The sequence below is a fragment of the Ranitomeya imitator genome, chromosome 5 (assembly GCF_032444005.1).
Source record: "Ranitomeya imitator isolate aRanImi1 chromosome 5, aRanImi1.pri, whole genome shotgun sequence".
Taxonomy (NCBI): Eukaryota; Metazoa; Chordata; class Amphibia; order Anura; family Dendrobatidae; genus Ranitomeya; species Ranitomeya imitator.
Genome location: NC_091286.1, coordinates 659,765,135 through 659,778,536, shown reverse-complemented (window position 1 = coordinate 659,778,536; position 13,402 = coordinate 659,765,135). Strand labels below are relative to the sequence as shown.

General features: G+C 43.3%; 1 protein-coding gene across 2 annotated transcripts in view; it reads left to right on the top strand.

The window, feature by feature from the left end:
* SLC25A27 (solute carrier family 25 member 27) overlaps nucleotides 1-12,066 on the top strand; it is a 33,235-nt gene extending 21,169 nt beyond the window's left edge. For both annotated transcript variants that reach the window (XM_069728204.1, XM_069728202.1), the window contains exons 9-10: nucleotides 4,918-5,002; nucleotides 11,914-12,066. In XM_069728204.1, the coding sequence (XP_069584305.1) occupies nucleotides 4,918-4,989 (72 nt within the window). In that variant the 3' untranslated portion in view covers nucleotides 4,990-5,002; nucleotides 11,914-12,066. The remainder of the gene's footprint in view (nucleotides 1-4,917; nucleotides 5,003-11,913) is intronic.
* The last annotated feature ends 1,336 nt before the right edge of the window (nucleotides 12,067-13,402 follow it).

Below are 13,402 nucleotides of genomic sequence, written 5' to 3'. Positions count from 1 at the left end.
GTCTACAGTGAAGAGGCAACTCCGTGATGCTGGCCTTCAGGGCAGAGTGGCAAAGAAAAAGCCATATCTAAGACTGGCTAATAAAAGGAAAAGATTAATATGGGCAGAAGAACACCGACATTGGACAGAGGAAGATTGGAAAAAAGTGTTATGGACAGACAAATCAAAGTTTGAGGTGTTTGGATCACACAGAAGAACATTTGTGAGACGCAGAACAACTGAAAAGATGTCGGAAGAGTGCATGACACCATCTGTCAAGCATGGTGGAGGTAATGTGATGGTCGGGGGTTCCTTTGGTGCTGGTAAAGTGGGAGATTTGTACAAGGTAAAAGGGATTCTGAATAAGGAAGGCTATCACTCCATTTTGCAACCCCATGCCATACCCTGTGGACAGCGCTTGATGGAGCCAATTTCATCCTACAACATGATAATGACCCAAAGCACACCTCCAAATTATGCAAGAACTATTTGGGGAAGAAGCCGGCAGCTGGTATTCTATCTGTAATGGAGTGGCCAGCGCAGTCACCAGATCTCAACCCCATTGAGCTGTTGTGGGAGCAGCTTGCCCGTATGGTGCGGAAAAAATGCCCATCAAGCCAAACCAACTTGTGGGAGGGGCTTCTGGAAGCATGGGGTGACATTTCTCCAGATTACCTCCGCAAATTAACTGCTAGAGTGCCAAAGGTCTGCAATGCTGGAATTGCTGCAAAGGGAGAATTCTTTGACGAAGGCAAAGCTTGAAGGAGAAAATTTATTATTTCAAATTTTCTTCAAACCTTGTCAATGTCTGGACTAGATTTTCAATTCATTTGGCAAATCATTGGATTAATAACAGTCTGAGTTATCATGGAAAACACAAAATTGTCTGGGTGACCCTAAACTTTTGAACGGCATTTACTGTATAATAAAATATGTAGAAAATAGGAAAAAATACTGTATAACATATATAATAAAAAATATATATATATATATTTTTTAATCATACAATATATATATATCTACTATATAAAGCTGAATGTGTGTGTGTGTGTGTATATGTGTGTGTGTGTGTGTATGTCCGGGATTGGCATCTGCACCGTCGCAGCTACAGCCACAAAATTTTGCACAGTCACACGTCTGGACCCGAGAGCGTCATAGGCTATGTTGTGAGGTGAAATTTTAACCCCGCGCGTTCCAATTCACCAAACAATTTTGCCCCTATCTACATAATGGGGAAAAAAGTGAAAGGAAAAGTGTTGGAGGCGTCGCAGCTACAGAAATAAAATTTTGCACAGTCACACGTCTGGACCCTGAGAGCGTCATAGGCTATGTTGTGAGGTGAAATTTTAACCCCGCACTTTCCAATTCACCAAACAATTTTTCCCCTATCTACATAATGGGGAAAAGTGAAAGGAAAAGTGTTGGAGGCAAATTGACAGCTGCCAGATGTGAACAAGGGGGACTTAAAGAATGAGAGCGATGGCGCCAAAGAGTATATACTGATCAGTTGCTAAGGTGGGGCCCCGACATGGGATACTCACCACACATGGGGATATGAACACACACACAAAATGCGCCACACACTACCACGTGCTTGAACACATATACCACCCTCAGCACACATTTCACCACACATACACCAACCTCGCCACATAAAAGTCGAAACACAAAAGTCGCCGCTCAAAACTCACCACGCGCAAAACTCGCCACATGCAAAAACTAGGCTCACGCAAAACTCGCCACAAGTGCAAAACTCACCTCATGGAAAACTCGCCATACGCAAAACTTGCACACGCGGAAAAATTGCCAGATGCACAAAATTTGCAACACATGCAAAAGTTCCCTCACACAAAACTTGCACATACTCAAAAGGCACCAGACATAAAACTCACCACGCGCAAAACTCGCCATGCGCAAAACTTGCTGCACACAACTTGCTACACTAACCTGTCACATGCAACTCGACACACAAAAAGTTGCTACACGCATGTTGCTACACAAAACTCATCTTACAAAAGTCGCTACATGCATGTCGCCACACACAACTCAACACACACAACTTGACAAACGAAACTCGCCCTAAAACACACACAAGTCTGGTATTAGCCTTCAAAAATAAAAATCTGATTAATAAGCAGACAAACTACAAGAGCAACAAATGTACCATATAGGAAATACAGCAGCTGTCAGTCACATGACCTGTCTATTATGTGTATGTGTGAGCTAATATATACTGCCAGGGGGAGGGCTTCCTGTTGGCTGGGGATTTATCAGGCTGCCAATTTATCTTACAAATACTGAGGTAAAAATACTGAGCAAATAACGTGTGAACGAGGTCTAATACAGGAGGAGATAACACACAGGTATATACTATATACAGGGGAGATGACACACAGATATATACTATATACAGGAGAGATTACACACAGGTATATACTATATAGAGGAGGAGATGACATACAGGTACATACTATATACAGGAGGAGATGACATACAGGTATATACTATATACAGGAGGAGATGACACACAGGTATATACTATATACAGGAGCAGAATACCTACAGGTATATACTATATACAGGAGGAGATGACACACAGATATATACTATATACAGGGGAGATGACAGACAGGTATATACTATATACAGGAGGAGATGACATACAGGTATATACTATATACAGTGGGGCAAAAAAGTATTTAGTCAGTCAGCAATAGTGCAAGTTCCACCACTTAAAAAGATGAGAGGCGTCTGTAATTTACATCATAGGTAGACCTCAACTATGGGAGACAAACTGAGAAAAAAAAATCCAGAAAATCACATTGTCTGTTTTTTTAACATTTTATTTGCATATTATGGTGGAAAATAAGTATTTGGTCAGAAACAAAATTTCATCTCAATACTTTGTAATATATCCTTTGTTGGCAATGACAGAGGTCAAACGTTTTCTGTAAGTCTTCACAAGGTTGCCACACACTGTTGTTGGTATGTTGGCCCATTCCTCCATGCAGATCTCCTCTAGAGCAGTGATGTTTTTGGCTTTTCGCTTGGCAACACGGACTTTCAACTCCCTCCAAAGGTTTTCTATAAGGGTTGAGATCTGGAGACTGGCTAGGCCACTCCAGGACCTTGAAATGCTTCTTACGAAGCCACTCCTTCGTTGCCCTGGCGGTGTGCTTTGGATCATTGTCATGTTGAAAGACCCAGCCACATTTCATCTTCAATGCCCTTGCTGATGGAAGGAGGTTTGCACTCAAAATCTCACGATACATGGCCCCATTCATTCTTTCATATACCCGGATCAGTCGTCCTGGCCCCTTTGCAGAGAAACAGCCCCAAAGCATGATGTTTCCACCACCATGCTTTACAGTAGGTATGGTGTTTGATGGATGCAACTCAGTATTCTTTTTCCTCCAAACACGACAAGTTGTGTTTCTACCAAACAGTTCCAGTTTGGTTTCATCAGACCATAGGACATTCTCCCAAAACTCCTCTGGATCATCCAAATGCTCTCTAGCAAACTTCAGATGGGCCCGGACATGTACTGGCTTAAGCAGTGGGACACGTCTGGCACTGCAGGATCTGAGTCCATGGTGGCGTAGTGTGTTACTTATGGTAGGCCAAGTTACATTGGTCCCAGCTCTCTGCAGTTCATTCACTAGGTCCCCCCGCGTGGTTCTGGGATTTTTGCTCACCGTTCTTGTGATCATTCTGACCCCACGGGGTGGGATTTTGCGTGGAGCCCCAGATCGAGGGAGATTATCAGTGGTCTTGTATGTCTTCCATTTTCTAATTATTGCTCCCACTGTTGATTTCTTCACTCCAAGCTGGTTGGCTATTGCAGATTCAGTCTTCCCAGCCTGGTGCAGGGCTACAATTTTGTTTCTGGTGTCCTTTGACAGCTCTTTGGTCTTCACCATAGTGGAGTTTGGAGTCAGACTGTTTGAGGGTGTGCACAGGTGTCTTTTTATACTGATAACAAGTTTAAACAGGTGCCATTACTACAGGTAATGAGTGGAGGAAAGAGGAGACTCTTAAAGAAGAAGTTACAGGTCTGTGGGAGCCAGAAATCTTGATTGTTTGTTTCTGACCAAATACTTATTTTCCACCATAATATGCAAAAAAAATGATAAAAAAACAGACAATGTGATTTTCTGGATTTTTTTGCTCAGTTTGTCTCCCATAGTTGAGGTCTACCTATGATGTAAATTACAGACGCCTCTCATCTTTTTAAGTGGTCGAACTTGCACTATTGCTGACTGACTAAATACTTTTTTGCCCCACTGTATAGGAGGAGATGACATACAGGTATATACTATATACAGGGGAGATGACACACAGCAGGTATATACTATATACAGGGGAGATGACATACAGGTATATACTATGTACAGGAGATGACATACAGGTGTATACTATATATAAGGGAGATGACAAACATGTATATACTGAGGTGAAAATGAGAGGTGTGAGGTGAAAATGAAAAGGTGTGAGTGCAAAATGAGAGGAGTGAGGGAAAATAGTGTAGTGATCGGAAAATGACAGATGTGAGGTCGAAATGACAAGTGTTAGGCGGGAATGAGAGGAGTGAGGGAGAAAATGAGAGGTGTGAGGGAGAAAATGAGAGATGTGAGGGGGAAAATTAAAGATGTGATTGGGAAAATGAGAGGCGTGATGGGAAAATAAGAGAAGTGACGTGCTATAACTTACCACAGATATTTACTATGCCCAGGCAACGCCGGGCTCTTCAGCTAGTGTATATATATATATATATATATATATATAATATATATTTCTTGTATGTTTGAACTTCTACTTGAGTGACTTGAATTAAAGAGGTACTTTAAAAAAAATAAAAAAAAATTACTATAGTGTATAGTACGAATATAAGATCACTCGTAGAAGTAAGGATGTCTCATTTCTTGGTACATTTCGCAGGCCCCGTGGTCGCTAGTATTCTGGCTGACTTACGAGCAGATCAGGAGAATTGTGGGAGTGAGTTCCTTTTGATTCTCGTCATACGGTAAGTCATTCTGCTGGAGGATTCATGAATCTACACGAAATGTAGAAAACAAGATTCACTTGCATTCACCAGTTCCATCCACCATCTTTCTTCCTGCTGGCTGCCTTCTCACTTTACAAGAACAGATAGCTGGATGGCCGGGCTAACGCAGAGGACTTTTCTGGGGATACGGACCCTGGGTAGCTCTGAGTATTTAAAAAAAACAAAAACAAAAGCTAAATCACATTTTATTGCATAACTCACATATACAGTGTTGCAACAATTACATTTTGTGTAGCTTGATTTTCATTACCGTATATACTCAAGTATAAGCCGATGCACCTACTTTTACCACAAGAAAATAGGAAAACTTATTGACCTGAGTATAAGCCTGTTATACACTGTCAGAGATCTCTATCCTGGTATGCATAGCTCCCTCATCCCTATCCTGGTATGCATGGTCCTCTATCCCTATCCTGGTATGCATGGCCCTCTCATCCCCCATCCTGATATGCACGGCCCCCTCATCCTTATCCTGGTATTCCCGGCCCCCTATCCCTATCCTGGTATGCATGGCCCCCTATCCCTATCCTGGTATGCATGGCCCTCTCATCCCCCATCCTTATATGCACGGCCCCCTATCCCTATCCTGGTATGCATGGCCCCCTATCTCTATCCTGGTATGCATGGCCCCCTCATCCCTATCCTGGTATATATGGACCCCTATCCCTATCCTGGTATGCATGGCCCCCTCATCCCCATCCTGGTGTGCATGGCCCCCTCATCCCCATCCTGGTGTGCATGGCCCCCTCATCCCTATCCTGATATGCATGGCCCCCTCATCCCTATCCTGGTATGCATGACCTCCACCTATTGCTAAAAAACGGCCTTCTTAGTAGCACTAACATCGGCTAGGAGTGTCAGCGACATTCAAGCTCTGTCTATAGATCCACCCTTCCTTCTGATGTTTCAGGATTAGTTGGTTTTAAAACCAGACCCCTCATACCTCCCTAAGGTGTTGAGGGAGGATCTAAAGTGATCCTTCACGGTTAACTCGGTGATTTTCAAATTGATCTACAGACAATTGCTGGAAACTGAAAATGATCAGATGGAGACGTGTGTCTCTGTTTGGGTGGATCAAGCAGATCTCTGGCCCCCGTTTATTGTGTATCACTTTTCATAATCATAGAAGTTATACTTCAACCAATCAGCATAAGAACACGCTCACAGTTCTTAACCTATAAGAATGCAGGAACAGTCTGTACATCAAAGTCTCGTAGAACAATACACCCTCAGTCTCATGTCCTGTCCAGGTTGAAACAATCAAGGTCTCGTAACAGCTGTGAACTTTACCTAGTAACAAAAATTTATCTCAAAACAGCAAGATGGAGTCGAAAAGCACAAAATGAAGCCTGCTTTAATTTTGATCTTAGTTTAACCCTTCACAAAGGTAGCTGGGAAATGTAATAGATCACAAGAAATACTTCTCCCCACCTTCTTTAGGGACCCCTCCACTCATGAGGAGCAGAAGTTTCACTCCCTGGATGTCAGGAGAATAGTATTACAATACTTTTTAAAGGACTAGGAGTTGGAGCCAGTGTAGGGCTCTGTTCATGTCCTTCCAGGGCCAAAAGAAGGGGTATGGAATCACGAAGGGCACCTTATCCCGATGGATTAGAGACGCTATCCGGCTGGCTTACTCCGTGAAAAATAAAGATCCTCCGAAGGGCATTAAAGCACATTCCACCAGACCTATGGCATCTTCCTGGGCCGAAAGGGGAGAAGTTCCAATTGAGGACATATGTAAGGTGGCAACGTGGTCGGCTCCTTCTACCTTCTATCTCTATAGGCTTGACCTTTCGTCGACTTCCGATCTGGACTTAGGTAGGACTGTCCTCAGCACGGTGTTCCCCCCTAGGTGATGGTCTCTGGAAATCCCTCCAGTGTGTGCTGTCGTGGGCGAAGAGTAAAAAGCCGGATTACTTACTGGTAATGCTCTTTTAATGAGTTTACGACAGTACTCAGTCACATCCCTCCCTAAAGATTAATATAGCACATACTAATTAGGTTATTTCCTCTTAAGGCCGGGGTCACACTAGGGTATTGCATCCGATGTGAGAGCATCGGATGCGATATGCTAATGACCCTCGGCTCCTGCTCTGCTGCGAGCGGGAGCCGAGTGTCATGCGTCTGTGCTCCGAGCCTCTCGCAGAGAGCGGATCGGAGCACAGTTACGGAGGAGGCGGAGAAACTAATTTCTCCATCTCCTCCATTGCCGGGGTCAGCGTTTAATGCACATCACTCGGATGGTATCCGAGTGACGTGCGTTGTCTCACTCGCACCCATAGGCTTATATGGGTGCGAGTGAGCCGAGAGTCGGCCGAGTGTCCGTGACAATCGCAGCATGCTGCGATTGTCTCGGACCGAGGAAAACGGCCGACAAAAAATCGGCTGCTGGAAGCTGCCCCATAGTTTAACCCCTTCATGACCTAGCCTATTTTGACCTTAAAGACCTTGCCGTTTTTTGCAATTCTGACCAGTGTCCCTTTATGAGGTAATAACTCAGGAACGCTTCAATGAATCCTAGCGGTTCTGAGATTGTTTTTTCGTGACATATTGGGCTTCATGTTAGTGGTAAATTTAGGTCAATATATTCTGTGTTTATTTGTGATAAAAACGGAAATTTGGCGAAAATTTTGAAAATTTCGCAATTTTCACATTTTGAATTTTTATTCTGTTAAACCAGAGAGGTATGTGACACAAAATAGTTAATAAATAACATTTCCCACACGTCTACTTTACATCAGCACAATTTTGGAAACAAAATTTTTTTTTGCTAGGAAGTTATAAGGGTTAAAATTTGACCAGCGATTTCTCATTTTTACAACGAAATTTACAAAACCATTTTTTTTAGGGACCACCTCACATTTGAAGTCAGTTTGAGGGGTCTATACGGCTGAAAATACCCAAAAGTGACACCATTCTAAAAACTGCACCCCTCAAGGTGCACAAAACCACATTCAAGAAGTTTATTAACCCTTCAGGTGCTTCACAGCAGCAGAAGCAACATGGAAGGAAAAAATGAACATTTAACTTTTTAGTCACAAAAATGATCTTTCAGCAACAATTTTTTTATTTTCCCAATGGTAAAAGGAGAAACTGAACCACGAAAGTTGTTGTCCAATTTGTCCTGAGTACGCTGATAACTCACATGTGGGGGTAAACCACTGTTTGGGCGCACGGCAGGGCTTGGAAGGGAAGGAGCGCCATTTGACTTTTTGAATGAAAAATTGGCTGCACTCTTTAGCGGACACCATGTCACGTTTGGAGAGCCCCCGTGTGCCTAAAAATTGGAGCTCCCCCACAAGTGACCCCATTTTGGAAACTAGACGCCCCAAGGAACTTATCTACATGCATAGTGAGCCCATTAAACCCCCAAGTGCTTCACAAATTGATCCGTAAAAATGAAAGTACTTTTTTTTTCACGAAAAAAATCTTTTAGCCTCAATTTTTTCATTTTCACATGGGCAATAGGATAAAATGGATCCTAAAATTTGTTGGGCAATTTCTCCAGAGTACGCCGATACCTCATATGTGGGGGTAAACCTCTGTTTGGGCACACGGCAGGGCTCGGAAGGGAAGGCGCGCCTTTTGACTTTTGAATGGAAAATTAGCTCCAATTGTTAGCGGACACCATGTCGCGTTTGGAGAGCCCCTGTGTGCCTATGCATTGGAGCTCCCCCACAAGTGACCCCATTTTGGAAACTAGACCCCCCCAAGGAACTTATCTAGATGCTTATTGAGCACTTTAAACCCCCAGGTGCTTCACAGAAGTTTATAATGCAGAGCCATGAAAATAAAAAATAATTTTTCTTTTCTCAAAAATGATTTTTTAGCCTGGAATTTCCTATTTTGCCAATGGTAATAGGAGAAATTGGACCACAAATCTTGTTGTCCAGTTTGTCCTGAGTACGCAGATACCCCATATGTGGGGGTAAACCACTGTTTGGGCGCACGGCAGGGCTCAGAAGGGAAGGCACGCCATTTGGCTTTTTAAATAGAAAATTAGCTCCAATCATTAGCGGACACCATGTCGCGTTTGGAGAGCCCCTGTGTGCCTAAACATTGGAGATCCCCCACAAATGACCCCATTTTGGAAACTAGACCCACAAAGGAACTAATCTAGATGTGTGGTGAGCACTTTGAACCCTCAAGTGCTTCACAGAAGTTTATAACGCAGAGCCATGAAAATTTAAAAAAAAATTTCTTTTCTCAAAAATGATTTTTTAGCCCGCTATTTTTTATTTTCCCAAGGGTAACAGGAGAAATTTGACCCCAAAAGTTGTTGTCCAGTTTCTCCTGAGTACGCTGATACCCCATGTGTGGGGGTAAACCACTGTTTGGGCACACGTCGGGGCTCAGAAGGGAAGTAGTGACTTTTGAAATGCAGACTTTGATGGAATGGTGTGCGGACGTCACGTTGCGTTTGCAGAGCCCCTGGTGTGCCTAAACAGTAGAAACCCCCCACAAGTGACCCCATTTTGTAAACTAGACCCCCCAAGGAACTTTTCTAGATATGTGGTGAGCACTTTGAACTCCCAAGTGTTTCACAGACGTTTACAACGCAGAGCCGTGAAAATAAAAAATAATTTTTCTTTCCTTAAAAATGATGTTTTAGCAAGCATTTTTTTATTTTCACAAGGGTAACAGGAGAAATTGGACCCCAGTAATTGTTGCGCACTTTGTCCTGAGTATGCTGGTACCCCATATGTGGGGGTAAACCACTGTTTGGGCGCACGTCGGGGCTCGGAAGTGAGGGAGCACCATTTGACTTTATGAATACAAGATTGGCTGGAATCAATGGTGGCGCCATGTTGCGTTTGGAGACCCCCTGATGTGCCTAAACAGTGTAAACCCCTCAATTCTAACTCCAACACTAACCCCAACACACCCCTAACCCTAATCCCAACTGTAGCCATAACCCTAATCACACCCCTAACCACAACCCTAATTCCAACCCTAATCCTAAGGCTATGTGCCCACGTTGCGGATTCGTGTGAGATTTTTCAGCATCATTTTTTAAAAATCCACGGGTAAAGGGCACTGCGTTTTACCTGCGGATTTACCGCGGATTTCCAGTGTTTTTTGTGCGGATTTCACCTGTGGATTCCTATTGAGGAACAGGTGTAAAACGCTGCGGAATCCGCACAAAGAATTGACATGCTGCGGAAAATACAACGCAGCATTTCCGCGTGGTATTTTCCGCACCATGGGCACAGCGGATTTAGTTTTCCATAGGTTTACATGGAACTGTAAACCTGATGGAACACTGCTGCGAATCCGCAGCGGCCAATCCGCTGCGGATCCGCAGCCAAATCCGCACCATGTGCACATAGCCTAATTCTAAAGGTATGTGCACACGCTGCGGAAAACGCTGCGGATCCGCAGCAGTTTCCCATGAGTTTACAGTTCAATGTAAACCTATGGGAAACAAAAATCGCTGTACACATGCTGCGGAAAAACTGCACGGAAACGCAGCGGTTTACATTCCGCAGCATGTCACTTCTTTCTGCGGATTACGCAGCGGTTTTACAACTGCTCCAATAGAAAATCGCAGTTGTAAAACCGCAGTGAAATGCGCAGAAAAACCGCGGTAAATCCGCGATAAATCCACAGCGGTTTAGCACTGCGGATTTATCAAATCCATGTGCACATACCCTGCAGGAGAGAAGAGATGAAAAATCAAGTTTTTTTTTTGTTAAAAATAAAGTTTGGGGGTCACCTCCCACCCCCCTGTGCGCCTGCCCGCTTGCAGAGAAATACTCATCCAGCACCCGTGATGCCTCCTCTCAGTGCCGGCAGCTTGTCCTGTGTGAGCGGTCACGTGGTACCGCTCATTAGTGATGAATATGCGCATATTTATCACTGTAATGAGCTGTACCACGTGACCACTCACACAGGACAAGCTGCCGGCACTGAGAGGAAGCATCACGGGAGCTGGGTGAGTATCTCTCTTCAAGCGGGCGGAGGAATGGTTTGACCACCAAACTTTATTTTTAACAAAAAAAAACAAAAAACTTGATTTTTCATCCCTTGTCTCCTGCAGGGGAGAAGAGATGAATGCCGCCTTCAGCACCACACGCAGGGGGGACAACGCTTACTGTAGCACTTTCTCTCCTGCGGGCGGTACGTTCACACGGAGGAGAGTGCACACTGTTCTCCGTGTGCACATGTGCGGACCGTGCTGCCGGAGAAAAACGGACATGTCTCTGTGTTTTCAACACGGACACACTGTCCGTGAAAACAGACATGTGCATAGACCCATTCATTTAAATGGGTCTACGTGTGTCAGTGTCTCCGGTACGTGAGAAAACTGTCAGTACACGTACCGGAGACACTGACGTGTGAAACCGGCCTAAAAGAGCATTACCGGTGAGTAATCCGGGTTATTCGCCTCCTGTGTCGGCAGCCTGGACTTCCACCTCTTCACTGGAGGCTAAAGTTGGCAGCCAGTGATCACTGGGGGATGGGGATGATGGTAGCGGGTGCGTGCGCTACGGTAAAGAAGCCATTTAAAAGCTGCAGGCAGTGATTTCTGGCGACACTTAAAGGGTTAAAGAGCAGCAATTGGAGGTGACTCTGGTCGCCTCTGTTAAATGTCAATGTTGGTTATGCATCGCTGCTCTTTGCCCAGTACAGAGCAGGCTCCGATCCCAGGCATAAAGGGGTTAAAAAAAAAAAGTTTCTCTTCTTCAATAACGGATCCAGAAAAATAAGGCTGTGTTCAGGCACACATGGATTTTCCATGGGAATCTCCGCTGATGTGTGGCGGATTATTCCGATCCAATTTCCCAGAATGCTTTTGCAGCAGGACTGTTTGTTATACGCTACGTTATTATTATTTACTTACACTTTTATGTTGTTTCTTGCAGATCTAAACACCCGGAGTGAAAATCCCAAACTGAAGTGCTGTCGTTCTGCGCGCAACATGTGAATCAAGAGAGACGGAGCGAAAAGACAAAATTTCCTACTACTGATTTGCTACAAAATATTAAATTATTTTTATTAAAAAAATCAAATTATCTTATGAAGGCATAAATATTATTGTGTTGTTTTTTTTTTTCCTTCTAAAAATATGGAATTTTAAACTTGAGGGCTGCAGTGAAATAAAGCACAGCAACGAGTGGTCTGTTCTGCATGTTGCTTCAGTAAAGGACACCACAGGTGTTTGATAGTTGCCTGAAATGGCTGATAACAGAGAATGGGGCTTCTGTGTACATAGAGAAAGGAGAGACTTGGAAAGTGTCGGCAGAATGAAGCTAGGCTCTATTCTTTAGGATATGTGCACACGATGCGGAAAACGCTGAAGTTTCCCATGAGTTTACATTACAATGTAAACCTATGCCCAAAAAACGCTGTGCCCATGCTGCAGAAAAAACCGCGCGGAAACGCAGCGGCTAACATTCCGCAGCATGTCACTTCTTTCTGCGGATTCCGCAGCGGTTTTACACCTGCTCCAACAGAAAACCACAGTTGTAAAAACGCAGTGAAATCCGCAGAAAAACCGCGGTAAATCCACGATAAATCTGCAGCACAAACGCAGCGTTTTTGCCCTGCAGATTTATCAAATCCACTGCGGAAAAATCCGCAGTGGACCATTCTACCCTTTGGGCATGTGCACACAGCTTTTTTTATTTTATTTTTTTTTTGTTTAAGGCGGTCAAAAACAAGGAGTTTGCTAGTGGAAATCATTTTAGGAAACACGCGTTCTGTACAGAGTTTTTGGAGGAGTTTTTTTGCGTTTTTTTTTTTTTTTCTGTGCCCGAAGTGTCTTTTCCAGACTAATTTGGAGCCTTTTTCCATCTGGATCAACTTAAAAGAAGTGATATGAAATTTATTTATTTATTTATTTTTTTAAAAACAGAAGCAGGGGAAAAAATGCTCAAAATACAGAACATACTGTACGACCACCGAAGTGGTTTTAAAAAAAGAAAGTCTTTAAAGCGTTTGAGTTGTTGCGATTTTTGGAGCAGACTTACACCAAAAGGATCTGCGCACATTGTCTATTGGGACGTGATACTGTGCACCAAAATAATAAGCTAACTAATGGTATAAATTAATCACTAATCCCATATCATTACACATGGGAAGAAGAAGCGATCCCGTACAATTAAAACCAATATTTATTAAATAATTCTTTTAAAATAACACAATAAAAAAGCAAAATAGACCATAGGGGACACCAAATTTACAAGGCTGTAACTATAATAAATACTGAATAGTCACCAAACAATATGACTACATATCTACACTGATATAATGGAGGACTATGGCAACCTACATCAACAATTAGCGGTATAGCAACAAAAAAGCCGAAGCATGAAATTATAATATAGTCGCTGCCTACATAAACATATAAAA